Raw genomic sequence first — 21,216 nt, 5'->3', positions numbered from 1 at the left:
AATTTGGGTTATTTCGTTATATATGACGCTTCATGAACCCTGCCCTATCAACCCTCTAGTTGACAGGGGCATCAACATTATCTGCTTCCTTTTCGCGGAGAAAAAAATCAGTCGTCAATGACATTCAAGAAATCCTTTGTTGACATTTTCCACCCTGTGGCAGGAGTTTCCCTACTGTCCCCCATCAAAAACCTAATTGACAGCGACTGCTCCTGTGCCTTCTGTGCCAACAGCCTTCTCTTAGATACTGACGGCTCTATCCATTATATTCTTGCCAGTTTCTCCCTCATCAACGGTAATTCCTTCATTGACGACTTATCTCCTTTCCTCTTCATCGACGACTAACTCTGCTCCAAGTCTGCAGTTACTTTAGGCTTCTTAGATGGAACCTCATCCTTTGACTCATCTTTTTCTCTTTATTTGTGCTTCTTCTGCACGTCTCTTGCGTTCCTTCACACTAGAGTGAACAACACCAGCTGTCTGGCTTTTAGAAGAAAACCAGAGGGTCCATTCTCCATTCCATTAGTTTTTAACTCCTTCTCCACAAGCGCCTTTCCCTATCCTTCAGGGTCTTGGCTAAAAATGTTTGGCAAATCTTACATTCTGCTGGCTTGTGATCAGGATGTAAACCATAAAGGCACTTCTTTTGTGAATCTACCACATAAATCATCTTTTTGCCACAGGCCTTTTAAGCTTTAAAAAAAGACTTCTTTGTGGTAGTCTCTGTCTCAGGCATGATACAATCAAAATAGTAAAATCTTAAACATATGTCTAAAGGGTTCCTCACATTGAGCGTGCAGTATGAAATCTGACAGTTGGAGGTTTCAGTCGGGGGATCAGCTGGGTGAGGTGTTTTCTGATTGGATGAGGTTTGGGACATGTAATAATGTAGATAGGTGTGAAAAGGTAACATTGTTTTTAATCAATGTTAATGTGTTTATGCTTATTAATTTGTGTATATGACTGCTGTTTGTAAAATTATCAGGGGTGTTCCAAGTCTGGCGATGGGGAATAATTCAAACATGTGAATCTATGAAAGATCCAGTGCTGGAGAATAGGATTTCTCTTCATGATGCTAGGGAAAATTGGGCTTGATAATAACTTTATCACTAAAGTTTGTTGGCTCCACACTTCACTGACTGCAGACATCAACTGTAGTGAATTCCTTCTCAGGACAATCACTACTTAACAAGGCACCCAGTAGGGATGCCAGTCATTGCAGTTACTGTTCCTCTTGGCCCTGATGCCCTTATGGGCTTACATTTTCTCCGGTGTTCTATTGTAACGATTCATTCACTGCTTAATTGAGAATCCAACACGGGTCTCAGACCAAATTGAACCTGGCATTTTTGGTTATTAAGAGCTGATTTGTAAGCACTAGTATTTTAAGCCCCTGATGAAATTCACCCGGTTTCCTAAGGCCAGAATAGTAAGGGGACCGATTTTAACCTCCAAATGCCCCATTAATTGCGGGATCCAAATACCTCCATTCAAGGTTACGTCTCACTACAATTTCAGACTGTTATTGGTGCTCAGTCCTGATGAAGACCTGTAGTATCTGCAGGGTGTGATATTTTTTAATAAAACACAAAGGGTTGAAACATCGATGATATCAATTGGTGATCTCCTTTCCTGCCAAGCCAATCTAATTTCCAATTTAAAAGGACAATTGCCTAGGCAGTTATTTGTTTTCTTGGGACACCCTAGTGATTTATTGGTGTAACGTTTGTATCATTGTATGTCTATTCTCATTCTTTGATCATGTTTGTATTTTTCTTTGTTCATGTTTGTATTTTTCATCATTGTATTGTTTTAGAACAGTCCTGTGTGTTTTTTGTGATTTGTTATTATTTTTTTGCATCAGTTCATGATATATGATTGACAATATATCTTACACGTTAAGTCTCTTTTTGGTGTCATATTTAAGTTCTTCTATTAATTTTTTCTCATTGGGGTGCAAATTCATTTACCGCGCTATGAGAAATATTTGCTATTAATTTAAAAACATTAGTTTGAAGAATGCTCATATTAATTAAGGTTTTGTAGAAGAAATACTCTCCCCCACAGAACCAATTGTTGTTGCATACCACTAGATTTCCCAGGTTCGGAGGGATACTGGGTTACCCCATTTCTCTTAATGGCCTGGAGCCCTTATCAGCAGCAATGTGCCATTCACCAAAGGAGTGGACACCGAAGTGGGGCAAACTAAGGTATTCTTATAGGCTGATAACACGTTACTTACTCTATTTGTCCCACTTACATCCTTGCCAGCAGTAAAGACTTTTTTTGAGGTCTTCTCCAGTTTTTCCAGCTATACATTAACTGGAGTAAATCTGAGCCCCTCAAGAAAAGCTCTACAACTATATCCTGTCTTTATGGCTGGAACATGGGAAGGGTGCCAGAGGGCTCCAATATTTGGGTGTTTGTATTGAAAGTGGTGTTTAAGAGTAGTGGAAGACAATTTGAACCCATTAATAGCTAAAACTAAATTAGACCATGTCAAATTGGAAAACCTTAACACTCTAGGGTAATGAAAATGACAGTCACCCCTAGATTCAAAATGACAGTCACCCCTAGATTCAATTGCTGCCAATCCGTATACCCAGACTTGGCAACATCAAGCTGAAAAAGAAATAAGAGCATATGTGTTGAGTGGCCATCAACCCAGAATGAAAGTCGCAAAGGTTTATGCGCATTCCACAGCGGGTGACCTTAGGCTACGGCATATGGCCTCCTATTGCTTAGCATTCAATTTATCACAGTTAGCATGCTTTCTGCAACAATATGAAATACCTTCTTTGTGTCTGGACCTAGAAAGAAAACTCCCTTCATATCCCACCTCAATGGTTCTGATACACACCCCTGATTTAGATCCATACAGCCTGCATAATCCTATACTAATAGCTATGTTTTTAGCATGGGAGTACTGTCATTAACTGTTACTGTCAACTCTACATAAGAAGTCTCCACTATGCCATAATACTGGCATTCAGACAATGAGATATAGCAATGGTCAAAATGAGCAGCAAGGGATTACAATATCTTGAGTTAGTCCTTGAAGGCATGCCTCTGGCCTTCAACGAGTTACAAAGGGACTAAGTTCTGACACACAGTGACTCCTAGACATTGGCAAATAATGTACTGTATTTGGAATACATTGGGGACACCCCATTCACTAGACTTCACTAGACAATCGCCCATTCCATTTAAGGAATTTGGGTTTAAATTGTGGGGTGTTATCTAGGCTGTATATATGTATGTAATACCTAGTCAAAATGCATCGAGGCTGTACTGGCAGAACCTATTACATATAGAATATACCCCATAAAATTTGTGTACCTTGTTACAGGAGCATAAAATGGAATCCACATTGAAATTTCTTGACTTTAATTACTTAATGATTGGTATTGGACCCCTACCAAAATTGAGGAGCGCTTGGCAGTCTGATCATGGTAAGTGCTAGAATTGTGAGACTGATGCATGTAACATACTCCATATGTCCTATGGGGCTGAACTGCACTATCTAATTATTGGAGGGCACTGTGGACTAAGTTATCAGAAGTGTGGGAAGTGATGGCCTAGATCTCTACAACAGCCTCTGTTGCACAATGTATCAGATCTGAAAGGTGTAGCTATGCATAAGCACAGATGGGCTGCAGCATCACTAGCCGCAGCTGTTGTGCATTCTGAGGCGCTGGTAGATGAATACCGGATCTATAAGTAGGAAATGGCTACTCAAGATTCAAAGAATTGTATCCTGAGAAAAAGATGCATATAAAATGAATGACAAATTGGAGACTTTTGACCTTGTCCTTTATATGCCCTGACTACAGCTACTGCTATCTGGTGTACCATTTGCTTGCCTTCATGTATGCTTTGTAATCTATAGATATAGAAGCTGACCACTGAAAATCAATTCCAGGTTCTTGTAGAGCTATGTATTGCCATCAAATTATTGGATAATGAGAGCCTGCAAACCCGGAGGAGCTCAACGTACAAATGCCTTATCATATTTGTTACTCCTTCCATCATCCACTTCCCTGTTATCTCTCCGGCCCTTATCTTCATGTTGCTGTTACTCCTCCTGTCCTTTCCTTTTCTATTTAAGTACGATGTATGGAAATGTATTAATGGGTGGATGATTTACCTGTTATATATATCATTAACTTGTTTACTATAACTTTTAGGGCTTCACTTGCATTCAATCAAATTTGGCAAACCTATCATGCTTTTAATATATTCCCTATTGTGTTTTTTATTTTCCAGTCAATAAAATCTTGGATAAACCGCTATATAAAAAGTCATAAATAAAAAAATAAAAGAACAATTTCAAAAGAATAAAAATGCCATAGCTACGACTGTTCTCTTTGGGGCTCCTTAGGACAAGCGAGCTAGCCTGGAGAATTTGTTTTATGAACTCTGGTCACTTGGAAATTATTTGCTAAGAATGGTTTGTACTCAGCAAGCACCTTATCTTCAAAGCTCACACCTTTGTATAGGGTAGGGATGAAGATACTGTAATTAACAGTGAAGAAGGTTGAAAAATGTCCTGTACAATGACAAAACCGGAATCACCTTTCACAAGCATATGGAGGACCATACTGCTAATTTCTAAAATTGCAGTTTTGGTATTATACCCATTTCTGAACCCTGATTGAAAGGCTTTGAGGAGCCTGTTATCATTTGCCATTTGCCTCAATTGGATATTCACACAAGTATCCAGTACTTTGAAATAAAGAGTAAAACACCAACTGGGCAAAAATTGTTAAGATCTCCTGGGACAGCAGATGGCTTTCTGAAGAAGGAGTGTAACTTGGCACACTTTGAAACAGTCTGAAGAAACTCCTTGAGATTGTGAGAGATTAATCAAATTCACACAGAAATGTAGAAGAATGGACTCAAGCCTTTGGTGAGGTTGAATGCCATATTGGATCAGATACACGACTGGGAGGCCTGGATTTGGCAGTAATGGGATGGAGTTCAGTTCGAGATATGTCTGTCAAACAAGATCAACTATTCAATGATATTCTGAAAATTCTAGGAGGTGAGAAGTGGAGGTAGGGACTTCTTAACAGCTTTGACTTTGGTTTTAAAGAATTGACTAAATTGGTTTTATGTAATTTATTTTTATTGTGACTTACCTGATGTGCTTTTATGATCTGTTTGTACATAGATCGAATAAAGATTTGAATTTGATTTGACTAAATTCTGGGCATATCAAGTCAAGTCAAGTCAATTTTTATTGTATAAAATTATTAAAAATTATTACAAAAACATTTCTAAAGTTAAAAACACATATGTAACTATTACTTATATTTGAGTCTGTTGATCATATGAAGAATAAAATGAAATATATTTCAGTTTTTTGCTATAATTCCCTGTTCGGCCTGCTGTAGGAGGGATTGGGCTTCCATCATATATTTAACCTCCCTACATGCCAACATAGGAGATGAACCATCTAGCCATCGAATTACTGCTTGCCTACATGTCCGAATGTTCAATTTGTTAAAAATGTCCTTTAAACAACTGTAAACTCTGAACAAATGTATGGGCTCTGTGCAGTGGATGACGCCTGTCTATGAAAAGGCACAACTTTATACGGTGGTGATGACATTAGTTAAGTTTTTTTGTAGAAATCATTTTCTTTCCAGACGTAGAAATCATTGAGAACTAACTGCAGTTTTTAATAGGTGGGCGAGATACGAACTGGATCTGAGTATGGAATGTTGAATTATGCGATTCTGTAAGGAATTATGTGCAATTCTTTCCTCTTTATACGTTATGGAAATTAATCTTGAACACCAATCTGTCCTGTGATTTAACCATCTATGCAGACATAATGAGACAATATGTAATGGATGCAAACAGTGAAGATGACGAAAATAACTTCTACGTCTATTTGTCAATAAAGTTTTTAAAAAAAAAATGTCCTTTAAAACCCGTCTCCTCAAATCATTAAGCGCCGGGCAAGCACATAGTAAGTGAGTTAATGATTCATTTTGATATCCACATAGACGACAGTGAGAGTCAAGGTACCAATTTTGCCAGGATGGTAACAAGTCCTTTGAAAACTGTAGGCCTAATCGATGGTTTATATATCTTTGTTTTAGGAACCTATTAAAATGACTTTCCAGATACGTCTGTGGCTTTATCCCGGAGTATGAATTTATCACGGTCCACCCGTGTCGTCGTTTTGCTATACTTGTTTTATCTTCCAGATAGGATTCCCATTTGACAGCATTGTTTGTGATTTTGTCAAAGGTATTTCTATCGGGCATTGAGGCCCAGGTTTCTTCAATTCCTATGCGGGTCAGGGATTGGGACAAAAAATCTCCCCAACTATTTGGCACGTGTTGTTTCTGCTGAGTGGCGATTTCTTCCCAACACAGGTTATCCAGTGAGCCTTTTTCTGACGTTCGTAATTTGTGGCAGAGTTTCACAAAGGTTCCCATACTGCGAAACTTCTGGTTCAAAAGGCCAAATTCTAAACGAATCTGTGCCGGGGCTGCCGATTTAGGGAGGTTTAGGGTGGCTTTATATATCTTTGTTTGTAAAATATTTAACAGACCCGCTTCCTTACCACACCAGGTGACCAATGCATATGACAAGGTAGGTAGGGATTGTGTTTTCATCACTTCCAGCAGATGTCTGTAGTTTGGGCAGCTTAGTTTTTTTTGCAATTGTCGGTATGCATAGATCAAGGACTGTGTTTTTGCTTTTAGATCTATTTTGTGTTCTTTATTTGTTTGGCCTCGCCCCAATTTCAGACCTAGGTACTTATATGATGTTTCCTCCTTTATTGGGGTACTGTTTGCGAACCATTTGAATGCTTTCTGTTTTGGACCCACGATGCGGACCACTTTGGTTTTGTCTTTATTTAGTTCCAAGCATTCGTGTTCCAAGTAAGTTACCAAGTTGTTAATCATCCTTTGCAGGCCTATTGGCGTTTGACTCAGAACGACAATGGCATCCGCATATTGCAGGAAGGAGATTGGGATTTTTGACAGATAGGGAGGATGACCTTTCCCAACCTCCATGTGACTGACGATGTCTGCCATATATAGGTTGAATAAACTTGGGGCCTTGTTTCAGGCCCTGTTGTGTTGTAATTTTGGCCGTCAAGCTGCAACCGTCCCCTAATTTAACTCGAGCCCAGGTGTTACTATACAAGCTTATAATTGCATCCAGTAGTTTCTTCGGGAGGCCCCATGATCTCAATTTTTCCCACAGCCTGGTTCTGTTCACCCTGTCAAAGGCTGCTTGCAGGTCTATAAAACAAGCGTACAGTATTGTCTTCCTTTTTACTGCTTTGTCTTTCAACAGAGACAGGGTTGTCAGGTTGGTTAGTGTACCGGTTCTAGGCCGGATACCCGTTTGGAACATTGGTATTATATTTGTGGTTTCCATCCAGTCTTGAAGTTTAGATAGTAAGCATGACCCATATACTTTTGCCTCCACATCCGTCAGTGAAATCAGCCTATAGTTCCCAGGCTCATTATGATCACCTTGTTTGAAGATGGGGTGAATTATGCTCCCGTTCCAAGATCTGGGCAGTTTTTGCTGGTTGTAAATTGCGTTAAAAAGTGGTGTTAAATATTCTGCCCAGAATTCAGGTGAGTGTTTAAAAATGGAGTTTGGAAGCCCGTTGGGACCCGCTGCCCCCTCTTTTTTCAGGTGATTTATAATTGTTTTCAGCTGGTCTGTTGTTACTAGGGTATCGGCAACTATATCTACTAATTTTTCTGATTTACTAGTGAGAGTATTTTCTGATTTCCCTATATTCCCATTGTCACAACCCGCAGTTATCTTTGAAGCTTCTTCTGGTGGACTATTTCCTGTTCTTAAGATAGTACCCGCATATTCAGAGTTTCTACTGCAAGTTTTACAATCTGATATACAATGCCGGTTCAGACGTTCTGTCCTATCGATAAACATGTTTTTGACATGTTGGATCCACTTACATTCTCCAATGCCTGCCTCCTGTCTTAGGGTATTACCCTTTGTCAATTTGTTGATGATACCCCAAAATTTTCGGGCGTTTTTGTGTTTCCCGGCAATTAGTAATTTGGTCCAGATTTCTTGTTGGTATGTTGTTTTTGCATTGCTCAGCATGGTCTTGTATCTTTTCCGCATGGCTTTCAATTTCAACTTGTCTGATTTTTTTCCACTTTTTATTATTAATACCTGCTTCCGGACTTCTCGTGCGATTTTCCTTTTTTCCTCTCTCAAGGTAATATTATACCAAGGCTTTTTCCCCGTTCTGAATCTTCTCGCAATTTGATTTTTGATCGGGGGGCATCTTGTTACGACTTCACATAGGTATTCCCATGTTTTTATTGGGTTTGCCCTCTCTCAAGGTAATATTATACCAAGGCTTTTTCCCCGTTCTGAATCTTCTCGCAATTTGATTTTTGATCGGGGGGCATCTTGTTACGACTTCACATAGGTATTCCCATGTTTTTATTGGGTTTGCTTTTTCTTCCGGTGTTAGTCTGAGCAGTTCGTTTTTGAATTTATCCATTGTTGGTTTTATTTCCTTTGCTCCCCATTTCAGTTTACGCAGATTGAATTTTTTAGTATACTGATTGCTGGTGTTTTGTTTTTCCGATTTACTGACCAGCATTTCTATTTTGGTAATTAATGGAAGATGGTCACTTTCCACGCGTTGCTCCACCAAAAATGAGCTCACCTTCGATATCAGATTTTTGCTTATTATTGTGAAGTCTATTGTTGACTTTCTGTTGCCGCTTACAAAGGTTATAGGTATGCCATTATCCCCATTGTCATTCTTGTTCAAGATAAAAAGGCCCAGTGTATCGAGAGCTTGGATTATTTTATCATCTTTTGATAGATTGGTATTAAAATCCCCTGAGATAATCATGGAACAAGACTCATGAGTGTTTTGCATTGCCCTGATCAAAGTTAATAATGTTATCAATTTTTCATTTTTCTCTTTCTTTTCCGGGTGTACATAAACATTAATCACTAATAAGTTATGGGTACATGGACCCTGATCCAGCTTCTCCGTAAGTTTTATTGCTAGTATCCAGTTCACTCCAGTGTCGACTTCTTCCGCTTGCCATTTGTATTGTTGGGTGATGTATGTTGATAAGCCTCCTCTCGGGTGACCAAATTTTGATCATTTTTCAGCGAGGACGTGAAACTCAATATAGCCCGGGATTGAAGTTTTACACAGGTTCCAAGTTTCTTGTAGCAATATTAGATCGTGCTGATTCAAGAAGTTTGCGGTTTCATGGTCATGCCCCAAACTATCAAAACCATGAACATTCCAAGAGCACAGGCCGATCATATGTGGAGTTGTATAAATTAAATCATTTTGGTTACAAACTGTTATTTTTAGATTTAATTTTCTATTTTAAATTCTGGGCATATCGTTCAGGCTTAGCAACAGTGACAGATTTGGCAGAACACTTTAAGAAGATTTTTGGACGATTCAATTTTAGATTTGAGGAATGAGGATTTAGCTTGGAAATTATGTTTTTTGTATGTGCTTTGCATTGTGTGCTTTATATATGCTATGTGGATAAGTTCCAAGTTAGACTTCAGAGTCAAGGTGGGTTCAGTCAGTCAAAGCAGTTTTGTTAATTTTGCTCCTTTATGTATCAAGAGGAATCCTTCTTTCTTTTAATCCTTTTTTCCCTTAGTAGAATAGTTTTGTTGACAACTTCAGACAGAATATAAGTGAATACTTTGTAAGCGTCATTCGCATTTGGATTCTCAGCAAATAAGGGTGGGTGTGATGTGAATTTGGAGGCAAGGTCACGATTCGGGCCAGTCTGCAAACATCTGTTAATCAACAAGGATGAAATCCTTTTTCGACATGATTAGATTTATCTGTTTCCAGCAGTAACCACCATTTGCATACAGGTAAGGAGAGTAGCCATTCACATGCAGACAGGGAAAGCCATCAACACACAGACTATGAGACCAGCTGATAAAGGGTACACAAGAAGCATATTCCGTAATGTAGTCACTGTGCAAAGAGAAATCAGCAAGTTATGCATATTCTGGTAATTCGGACATTATGCATGCAGGCAGAAGCATATATACAAACGCTGATAAAGACAGCAACAATATGCGTTACAATAGATATGGATTACCAAGAAAGTAGCCCTTGTATATAGTGTGGTAAGGCATGTGTTGAGCCCAAGGACAACAGACGAAATACTCTGGTTATGCAAATGTTTCATTATCAGAACATTCTACATATACTGGGGCAGCACACAAAAAATACAAAGCATGCAGTCCTTGTACATTCTACAGTTTAGTATACACAGGAAGCAGCATCTCCTTAATATATGCTAATGCATATACAGAAGAGATGGGACGCAGCTTAGTATATGCTATACACACTATCATAACATATATATTGAACACATGTTGCAACCCCTGTTCAAACTCGGGAAATGCAAATATTGTGTACACAGAAAATAACAATCTTCACAAAGTGAGTTGTGTACATACCTAACACACAGGAGCTGCACTTGAACATACTAAGCACAGTCCACGGTGGATGCAGATAATGCACTTAAGAAGAAATTCCTGAATTATCTCTGTTAATGTAGGTATTGTGTACACAACAAGCAACACCTGTGCCTATCCCAGCACTGCTTATTCTAAACATTTAATTGCCCAACACATAAAAAACCCTTTGTCACTGACTCACTCATGGTCCAGGATAGTTGGCACATTATCTTCAAACTGCTGCGCATCCAGAATCCGTTCAAAGTCATCCAGGCGCTGACTGGAGTTCTCCATGTGGGCAGGCAGGTGGCAATTCATGAAACACACCATGTGTCCATAGATGCACATACGGATGGTGACTCCACCTTTGTTACCCTGATGTAATCAAATTCATAATACATTAAAAGTGTTATTAAACATTTTTAATCATATGATGACAACTCTGCATTGTTCATAACCTGCTTAATTTGATGGGGGACAAAGTACTCTGGTCCGGTTGACAACATGGGCTGTGAGAACGCACACACAGAGTAGACATCGGTAAAAACTAGAATACTCACACCCCAGATCATGGACAACAAGTGATAAACTGCAAAAGAAGTAATTGGAAACATTTGTAATATACCACTGTACATTTAATGGTATATGTATGCGGGGATCTGCTGGGGGCTACGTGAAAGGGAATTGTAAGGACACTGACCAGGTTCACAATTGTTGTATTAGTGCCGGGCAATGACAGCGACCAACGTGAAATTTTGGGAAAAAGCAGTCCACAAAAGGCCATCTAGGCATGGGCCCAGAGAAGAATGACATTGCCTGTATGGTGTTTGGATCTTTTCTTTTTCAAGTAAATTGACACAAACCTTTATCAAACTATTTTGTTTAAACTTGCTCTTTGGAGCTCCCTCTAAAGCTGAACCTACAAAAAGATCCCATGGAGAGGGCATCTGGAGGGCTCCCACTGCCTTTACAGTGCCCATGTCCTTTTTGTTCTTTTCCAGGATCTCGCCAACTTGCAGTTTGAAGGGGTGCTCCCCATCGAAGGACAGGTTGACGAGATGCTGGCGTACCTCTGGCTAGAAACTAGAGACATGCAGCCAGGCATATCGTCGAATCAGGACACTAGAGTTAAAGTCCTGCACTGCAGTGTCAGCTGTGTCCAGGGCACAGTGGATGGTGGTGTCCGATGTGGGCTACCCTTCTGAGACCAGCTTGTGTCCCCGCTTTCTGTACTCATCTGGGAGATGCTGGAGGAGTTCTTCCCTCTCATCCCAGTGAGTACAATCATAGCATGAGAGTAGGTCAATTGAGTTGGCAATTTTCCAGTTGTTTGCCAATTGGACAGTGATGCATTTGCCTGCTGTATACATTTTCATACTCTTTATCCGGCGGAGGGGTAACCCCTGGTGGCCTGTGTATTAGCATGTTTTCACACCATAGGTATCACCAGGGAGACTGGTGATAGTTGGCCTCTGAAAGTATAGTAAGTCAGAGGGTATTTTTTTTATCAAACCTGGGGGTTACCGTTCTAGTTTTGCAGGGTTTTTAAAGGTGTCAGGCACTGTTCTTAACACGCCTTTAAGCCGAGGGAGATACTGCAGTGACCTTTGGGTAGAGAGAGTTTTTCCAGTAGGAAGTATGTAATGGGCTCCCACCCCTATAAGAGGACCGTGGGGATCCTTCTGTTGAGTGTGACTGAGGAATCAACCAGGAAAAGGGCGGGAGGAGGATGAGGAGGAGGAGGACGTGGAGTAGGAGGTGGCAGAGGACGAGGAGGAGGAGGTTTAGGGCGCCGAAGTGGTGCAGGGCTAAAGTGCCCCTGTCCCGATGTTTCCGGTGCTTAAGTGGAGCAGGGGGTTCCTGTGCAAGGTCCTTATCAAAGATGAGTTTCCGTTTGAGAGGTGGAAAGTTGCTCGTTTGGGGAGGGCTCGTAATGATTTTCCCTGTCTGAGGGTGTATGCAAGGTGCAGTTACTTGGTGTTGAGTTCCTCCTGGAGCCAAAGAAGGCTAGATTGGTTGCGGTCCTCTGACCCCACCGACAACGGGGCTTTGGGCGCCAAACTTTTTGATGCTGTTGCAGACTTCTGGATGTCTTGCATTGAGTGGCTCTTTTCGGAGCCTAAGGAGTCTTGGGAGGCAAAACATAATTTGAGGATGGCTTTGAAGCCACTAACAGTGCCAAGGGCCAGGGCTGGAGCTGCTGTTTTGAGGCGCATGGATGGCTCTTGAGGCCTTCGTTCAGTGACGACCTTGGCCATATGGCAGAGGCGGCCCAGAATTCTGGGTGCTGACTTTGGGGCTCAACGCCTAACCCTCTCGAAAGCGGTGCTCGGTTTGTCACTGTGCAGGTGGAGGGAGGGGTGGTACTCTCAGGCACTTTTTGGGCTGAGCAACAGGCAGTTCGTCCATCTCAGAGTCTGAGGTTCTGGGCTGAAGGAGTGGGCCTGTTGGCTAGAGGTCTCCAGCTGTTCCTCCTCTTCGATGTCCTAGTTGCCCAAAGAGATTGAGGGTGGTTCGTCTTACTGACGGTGCATCGAGCTAGGCACTGATTGCGATGGTAGGTTTATCTTTTTGGATGTCAAGGAAGGGCAGGCGGCGAAGAATACCTCATCATACTCTGGAGAGAAACACAAGGAACTCGGATGGCAAAGTCAAGTGATGAGAAAAAACTGCTGAGGATTGATTCAAAACGGATTGGGGTGAAACAACCAGGAGGTACCGGTGCTGAACAGCAAAGAGCATTGACTCAGAGCTTGGTTGATGGAAGTCCAAACCAGACGCCTGAAAGAAACAATCTAACAATGGAGCCAATGTCCATGCGAATTACCAGCAATATTTGGAGTCACCATACCTCGTGACATGAAGATTTGAAGGAAAACAAGCTGCAAACATCTGAGCCCAGATCTAGATGGCAGGAGTATGCAAAGTATACGATCTACAGCTATATATGCAAGGAACTATGATTATTTTTTATAATAAAATTAAGTGCGGGGAGCGCCAGGACTCACAAGAGGCGAAGACTCGAGTGAATCATGGAGCCATTTCCCTCCAATACCAATGACCTGCATATATGGACAATGGGATATCTTCTACTGTATTACTTTAAAAAATGTATTTATTTTAACCAAATGCAAAAACAACAGTTGATGGACAGAATGCAGAACAATGTCATACATTCAAACCAGTACAGAGATCTGGGCCTAAATCCATCGTTTTTTTGCAATCCACACCACCCCAGTTCAGACATGCCCATATGCAAATCAGCCTTGCCCCTTTGCCTCATGGGAACAGTCCAGCCCGAACTGCCAAGCCATGTCTTTCCTGGACCGGAATCAAGCATCCTAGGACCGGTTTCTGGCTATCAGCCGTCTTCAGCCAGGATAGCTTGACTCCAGTGGTGTGGAGAGCATGGGATTCATGCTTGAGCTTACCCATCCCACTCGGGGTGACAATTGCAAAAACAACAGTTGATGGACAGAATGCAGAACAATGTCATACATTCACCCCAGTACAGAGATCTGGGCCTAAATCCATCGTTGTTTTGCACTCCAAACCACCCCAGTTCAGACATGGCCATATGCAAATCAGCCTTGACCCTGTGCCTCATGGGAACAGTCCAGCCCGAACTGCCAAGCCATGTCTTTCCTGGACCGAATCAAGCATCCTAGGACCGGTTTCTGGCTATCAGCCGTCTTCAGCCAGGATAGCTTGACTCCAGTCGTGTGGAGAGCATGGGACTCACGTCTAAGCATACCCATCCCACTCGGGGTAACAATTGCAAAAACAACAGTTGATGGACAGAATGGATAAGTTACTTACCTGTAATCCTAGTTCTCATCCAGGGGTATCCTCATCAAAGTCATAAGCACTGAATATTCCCGCCCATGTGCGGGACCCCGGAAACAATATAAAAATATATATGTAAAAACACATATATCTCGCTCCACATATACCGTATGTACGTACATATATTATTTTTCTCACACCAATGCAGCCCCAAAACTGAGGCTAAACAATGTAAACACAAGTACATGCACTGCAATTAGTAAGGAAACAAAAAACACATTAGGTCAAATATACCTTGAACTTTGTGTTTTAATGAGCAAAACCACTCATAAATCCTGAAAAATGCTAATAAATAGACATTGTGAGCCCTCAGGCTGCATTGTAAAACAATAGCATAGAAAATGAAACCATTTTCAACAAAAACTAGCACCATGCCTTTAAGGCAGCCATGACCCCAGGCTTCCCATCATGCCTCAGGGGTGACAGTTAGTTCAGTTGTTCTTTGCATAACCCTGAAGACAGGGCTCAACATAAGATTGCAATACTACCGAATCTCATTTACGTGGGGAGGCAGGTGGGTTGCTTATGACTTTGATGAGGATACCCCTGGAAGAGAACTGGATTACAGGTAAGTAACTTATCCTTCTCTTCCAGGGGATCCTCATCAATAGTCATAAGCACTGAATAGAATAGCAAACCCATCAATCACCTGCAGGTAAATGAGAAGTACATGACCCAACCACTTCATAACAGCCAATAACTCAGCTGTTAAACAGATTTCTCAGAGAGGCCTGACCCACCTGGGTATCTGCTCTCGTGTCAGAATCTAGACAGTAATGTCTGGTAAATGTATGGACAGACCTCCAGGTCGCCGCTTTACAAATCTCAGACATGGGCACATTATGCAGGAAAGCCGCCGTTGCAGCTCTACCTCGAGTGGAATGCGCTTGAGGGGTAAACCCCAGAGAAGCAAGTTTGATACACGAAACGATCCATCTGGAAATGGAACGCTTCGACGCTGCGTGACCAGTTCTGATCGATCCATAGTTCATAAATAACTGATCAGAATGTCGAATAGACTTGGACCTGTCTAGATAGAATTTTAAAACTCTTGTCAGGTCCAAAGAGTGTAAAGCCCTCTCAGCGGCAGTAGAGTGATTGGGAAAAAAAGTGGCAGAGAAATCGAATGATTAACATGAAAATCTGATACCACTTTCGGCAGGAAAGACGAGTGCGTTCTCAGAACCACTCTATTCCAATGAAACACTGTATATGGTTCCTTGGTACTGAGAGCTTGAATCTCGCTCACCCTACGGGCTGTTGTAATCGCTACCAAAAAAGCCGCTTTCCAGGAAATATGCTGTAAAGTAGCTTTATGAATGGGCTCAAAAGGAGGCCCCATCAACTTTGATAGTACTAGGTTCAGCTCCCAGGGAGGAGAAGGAGGACGTACTGGAGGGTACACCTTTTTCAGACCCTGCAGGAAATCCTTTACCGCTGGCAACTGGAAAAAAGAGGTTTGTGAAGGTGATCGCCTATAAGCAGTTATAGCAGCTAAATGCACCTTAATAGAATTAAACTTCAACCCTGCTTTAGCCAGGTACAACAAGTAGAGAAGAACTGCTTCTTCCTGACCCTTCACCGGATTATGACCATTCTGCATGCACCACATATAGAACCGCTTCCACTTGCATGCGTAAGAGTGTCTTGAGGAAGGACGCTGTGCTTCTCTCAGAATGAACATGCAGTCTTGTGGCAGTCCTAGATGGCCGTACTGAATGACCTCAGGAGCCATGCTGCCAAGTTCAGTGACGAAAGGTTGGGATGGTGAATCCTCCCGTTCATCTTCGATAACAGGTCTGGCCTGCATGGAAGCTTCTTGTGAGGAGACACTGACAGGTGAAGTAGGTCTGTGTACCACCATTGTCTCGGCCAGTCGGGGGCAATCAGGATCATTGTTGTGCACGAGTGGTTCAGCTTGCTCACCACCTTCGGGATCAGCGGAAGGGGTGGAAAGGCGTACACAAATTCCCCTGACCAGTCGATCAAAAGAGCATTCCCTCTCGTTCCTGGTCGGTAGAACCTGGAGGCGTAGCTTGGGCATTTGCTGTTTACGTCATCCGCGAAGAGGTCTATGGAAGGACGACCCCAAGACTGGAAAATATCTTCTAGCACTTCGTCGTTGAGAACATAGTCCTCTCTGTCTTTGAAGTGCAGACTTAGTGCGTCCGCCCTCACATTCTGCTCTCCTGGGAGGTGGACTGCATGAACAAACAACTTGCGAGCCAGAAGCCAATGCCAGATGCGCTGAGCTTCTATTGATAGAGTCCTTGAGCGTGTTACTCCCTGCTTGTTCAAATAGTACATCGTGGTGGTGTTGTCCGTTTGTACTAGGACCATTGTCTCTTGAAGCGAGGGAAGGAACGCTTTCAGGGCCAGGTGGACTGCTCTCAATTCCAGCAAGTTGATGTCGTAGGTGCTTTTTTTGGAAGACCATAGACCCTGCATTTGGAGAGGCCCCATGTAATAATAATAATAATCCACATTTGTATAGCGCACAATCACCCGTAAGGGTCTCTAGGCGCTGGGGGCCGTCGGGAAGATTAAGCAAGCTATTGCCCAGAGTCACATGGTGCTGGGCTAATCTGCCACCGGTGCCGGGGATCGAACCGTGATCCCCAGATTCCGATCCCCAGATTCCGGAGTCAGTCGCCAAGCCGCGGCGCCACATGTAAAGACACGTCTGTGATTATCGTTTGTGCTGGAGGAGGTTGATGGAAGAGAACTCCCACCTGCATGTTCTGCTTCTTTGTCCACCACGGGATGGAAGCTCGAGCTACCTCTGACAAAGTGATTTGATCGTTCCAGCGAGCTGGTTGCTGGTCCCATTTGTCCTCCAGATCCTGCTGAAGAGGACGAATCCGAAGTCTGGCGTTCGGTACTAAGAAGATGCATGAAGCCATCGACCCTAAGAGGGAAGCTATTTTTCGCACCTTCTGAGTCCTGCTGCGAAGAACTTGCTGGCACTTGAGCGTTATAGAAAACTGTCTCTACTCCGAAGGAAACACTTTTCCCACTTTTGAGTCTAGCAGAGATCCTAGGAAGTGAATCCTCTGAGTGGGTTGGGAGACAGACTTGCTGTAGTTGACATGTAGGCCTAGCCGCTGACAGAGTTCTATGCAGGTCTGGAATTGATTCCTTACGTTGTCTGGAGAAGGACCTTTCAACAGCCAATCGTCTATGTATGGGTATACGAAGACCCCCCTGTGGCGTAGAGCTGCCACCACCACTGCGACACACTTCGTGAACACCCTGGAGGCCGACTTCAACCCAAACGGTAGGACTTTTAACTGTTAGTGGGAGGTCCCCACCCGGAACCGAAGGAATCTTCTGTGATCGAGCCGTATCGGGACATGAAAGAATGCATCTTGAAGGTCCAGCGAACACATCCAATCCCCCTTCCTGAGATGTGGATATATTTGATGAAGCACCAACATGCAAAACTTTTCTTTTTTGACATGTAGATTGAGTGTTCTCAGGTCCAGAATGGGCCTGTATTCCGCCTTCTAGCCCTTTTTTCTGACCAGAAAATACCTCGAATAGACTCCTTTCCCCCTTTGAGCCACCGGCACCCTCTCGATGGCTGATTTTTCGAGGAGTGTGCCTACTTCTTTCTTTAGCAGTTGTAGCTGGTGGCTTGACGTTGGCATCGGAGGAACGAGTGGAGGTAGACAATGAAAACGAAGACAGTACCCATTCTGCAGCGTAGACAACACCCATTGATATTTTGTAATAGCCTGCCACTCTGTCCTGTGATGTGCAATGCTTCCCCCCACTAGAGTGGACAACGGCGATTGGGGAAGTGAAGACTCATTGCTTCTGCTGAGGCTTATTGAAGTTGTTGCCTTGGCGCTGATTCCCACTTCCTTTGGAATTGCGCTTGCCTTTATATTGCGATTTTTGTTGGCCTTGCTGGTTCTGGCCCTTCTGCCAGTGAGGGGTTTGAACCCTCTGCTTCGAAGAGCCCTTGTTGTCAGAACGGAACTCCTTTCGGAATTCCTTTTTCTTTTCAAGCCCCACGGCTTTAAGGGTGTCTAACTCCGTTTTCATCCGTTGCATCTCTTCATCAGCACTCGCCCCAAAGAGAGATGTGACTGAAAAAGGAAGGTTTAGGATTCTGGCTTGAGCCTCAGGTTTTGATGCTGTTAGGCGCAACCATGAGGATCTCCTCGCTGTGATTCCTTGCGCATATCCATGCGCAGCCAGAGTAGCTCCATCTGCCGCCGCCCCTATAACCTGATTGGAGACTTGACTGCCCTCCATCAGAATCTCTTCAAAATTCTTTCTATCTTCCTGAGGAAGTTTTGCAGAAAACCTCTGAAGCGAGTCCCACAGAGATCTATCGTATCTGCCCAGCAGAGCTTCCGCATTGGCGACCTTGAGGAAAGAGGTTGAGGTGTTACACACTCTTCTACCCCATGAGTCTTGTAACTTGCTGTCTTTATCCGGTGGTACCGTGGATGAGGAGGCTACTGCATTGGATTTTTTAGCCGCCGCAATGATTACTGAATCTGGTGGTGGGTCGGAATTGAGGAACAGAGGATCCTCTTCAGGAGAGCGATATTTCTTAAGAATCCTCTCTGGGACTGACTTCACCGTAGCCGGAGTCAGGAAGGCCTCATTCACAGGATCCATGATACCCAGGACCAACGGCAGTAAAGGTTTGGGTGCCGATCTGTGCTGCAAGGTTTCAAAGATGACAGTCGTCTTGACCTGCGGAGCCGTCATAGGCACTCCAAGCTTCAGGGCTCCCCTGCCCAAGATGTCTTGGAACGAGAAAATATCCTCAGTTGGAGATATTCTCGATTGTGGGCTGTCTGTTAGAGTCGGAGAGTAATCCCTGTGAGAGCGTGACCTTGAAGAACTTGAAGATCTATGAGTCTGCCTTCTGCTCCTGGACCTAGATCTTCTCCTACTTGAGCGTGTTCTAGAACGAGATCGCTCCCTGTGGCTAGATCTTCTCTTACTTGAGCGCACTCTAGAGCGAGACCGTTCTTTGTGGCAGGAGGCTTGTTCTCGATAAGCCCTCAAACGATCCGCCGTCTCCTTTTCCTTGGCCCAGTGGTGAAGAGGTCTGTACCACCTTGGGGAAAGACGAACTGAAGGAGACTTCTGGGTGCGATCCCTCACTGGCGAACGTGTCGGAGGAGGTTGATCCGCTTGTTTCTGCTGCGAACTTGCAGGAGACTTGGACCTCTCCCTGTCCGAAGAGCTGACTTCTCCATCCGAAGATCTGTCACTGCAAGATGCCAAGGAGGATGAGGACAGGCTCACCAGAGACCGTCTAGAGGAAGACCTCGACCGACCTCTATCATCCGAGACCCTTCTCCTTTTGATGGGAGGATCCTGTATCGGGGATTGTTCCACCTCCGCAGCCGATGCTGATCTTGGGGAAACCTGCTGAGACATCAGGGCCTGAGGCTGGTCCAATGATTGACTCTCCATCTCTTGCACCACCTGCCTCAAGGGTGACCTTTCCTGTGTTCTTGTAGGGGAGACATTCCCTGAATTGGAGTCGCCGCGTTCCCTGGATCTCCGCTGTCCGGTCGACGGTGGCTGCTTCGACGTCGAACGCCGAGCAGATGGACGCCCTCTCGACGTCGACCGTGATCTCCTCGCCGCCGATTTCCTGTGTGACGGCGGAGGATGCTCCGACGTCGAGCGCCGGTACTCCGACGTCGAATGTTCCCTCAACCTCGAATGTCGATGACTGTCCCTCGACGTAGAACGTCTCGCCCTTGAAGGTTGTCTGCCAGATGACGACGGAGGCTGCTTCGACGTCGAACGCCGATGATCTGGCGACGACGGAGGATACCTCGACGTCGAATGCTGCTGGGCTGACTGCGACGGAGGCTGCCTCGACGTCGAACGCCGTTGACTGGGCGTTGACGTGGGCTGCTTCGACGTCGATCGACGATGTGTCGACAGAGGCTCCCTTGACGTCGAACGACCACGAATGGTCGTCGACGGAGGTTGTCTCAACATCGAACGCCGGTGGACAGGCGTTGACGGAGAATGCCTCGACGTCACAGCATGACGATGCTGCTTCGACGCCGGTTGGCTCGCCGTCGAGCTCCTCTGCTTCAACGGCGACCTACCCCTCAACGCTGTCTGTAGCGGAGGTACCTTGCCTTTCGACGCTGAAGACGTCTTCTTCGTCGCCGTCGACTGCTTTTTCGACGCCGATCCCGAAGGTGAACAAGTCGGGATTTCTCTCGACGTCGACCGCATCCTGCGACTTTTCTGCTTCTTGGGAGATCTTACTCGCTCAGAAAGTCCATAAATACAAATTCTCTCTCTGTCTTTGAGAGTTCTGGACGATAAAACCTGGCAGTGTTCACAGGATTTTGAAGAATGAGAGTCTGGTAGGCACAGGATACACACTGGATAAGTGTCAGTCTTGGCCATTTTCCTTCCACATGAAGGGCATTTGTCAAAAAGGGCAGGCATTTTGACAGAAAAATTACCTTTGTTAAGCCTAAAAAAGGTAGCAGTAACACCCTAAGTCCAAAAGACGTCGAGTGAAAGCAAAAATTGTAGATAAACTGTTATATTTTTTGACAGAAAGTCAAAAAGAAAGGGAGCTGTTTCACCAGGGTCCTGACTGAAGGATCCGGAAAGAACAACTGACCTAACTGTCACCCCGGAGGCATGATGGGAAGCCTGGGTTCATGGCTGCCTTAAAGGCACGGTGTTAGTTTTTGTTGAAAATGGTTTCATTTTCTATGCTATTGTTTTACAATGCAGCCTGAGGGCTCACAATGTCTATTTATTAGCATATTTCAGGATTTATGAGTGGTTTTGCTCATTAAAACACAAAGTTCAAGGTATATTTGACCTAATGTGTTTTTTGTTTCCTTACTAATTGCAGTACATGTACTAGTG

General features: G+C 43.8%; 1 protein-coding gene across 2 annotated transcripts in view; it reads right to left on the bottom strand.

Moving 5' to 3' along the window:
- INPP5K (inositol polyphosphate-5-phosphatase K) overlaps window positions 1-21,216 on the bottom strand; it is a 425,899-nt gene that overhangs the window by 203,776 nt on the left and 200,907 nt on the right. For both annotated transcript variants that reach the window (XM_086955215.1, XM_086955214.1), the window contains exon 6: window positions 10,688-10,860. In XM_086955215.1, the coding sequence (XP_086811341.1) occupies window positions 10,688-10,860 (173 nt within the window). The remainder of the gene's footprint in view (window positions 1-10,687; window positions 10,861-21,216) is intronic.

This window comes from Lissotriton vulgaris, chromosome 2_1 (assembly GCF_964263255.1).
Source record: "Lissotriton vulgaris chromosome 2_1, aLisVul1.2, whole genome shotgun sequence".
Lineage (NCBI taxonomy): Eukaryota > Metazoa > Chordata > Amphibia > Caudata > Salamandridae > Lissotriton > Lissotriton vulgaris.
This window is presented reverse-complemented; position numbering and strand designations above follow the sequence as displayed.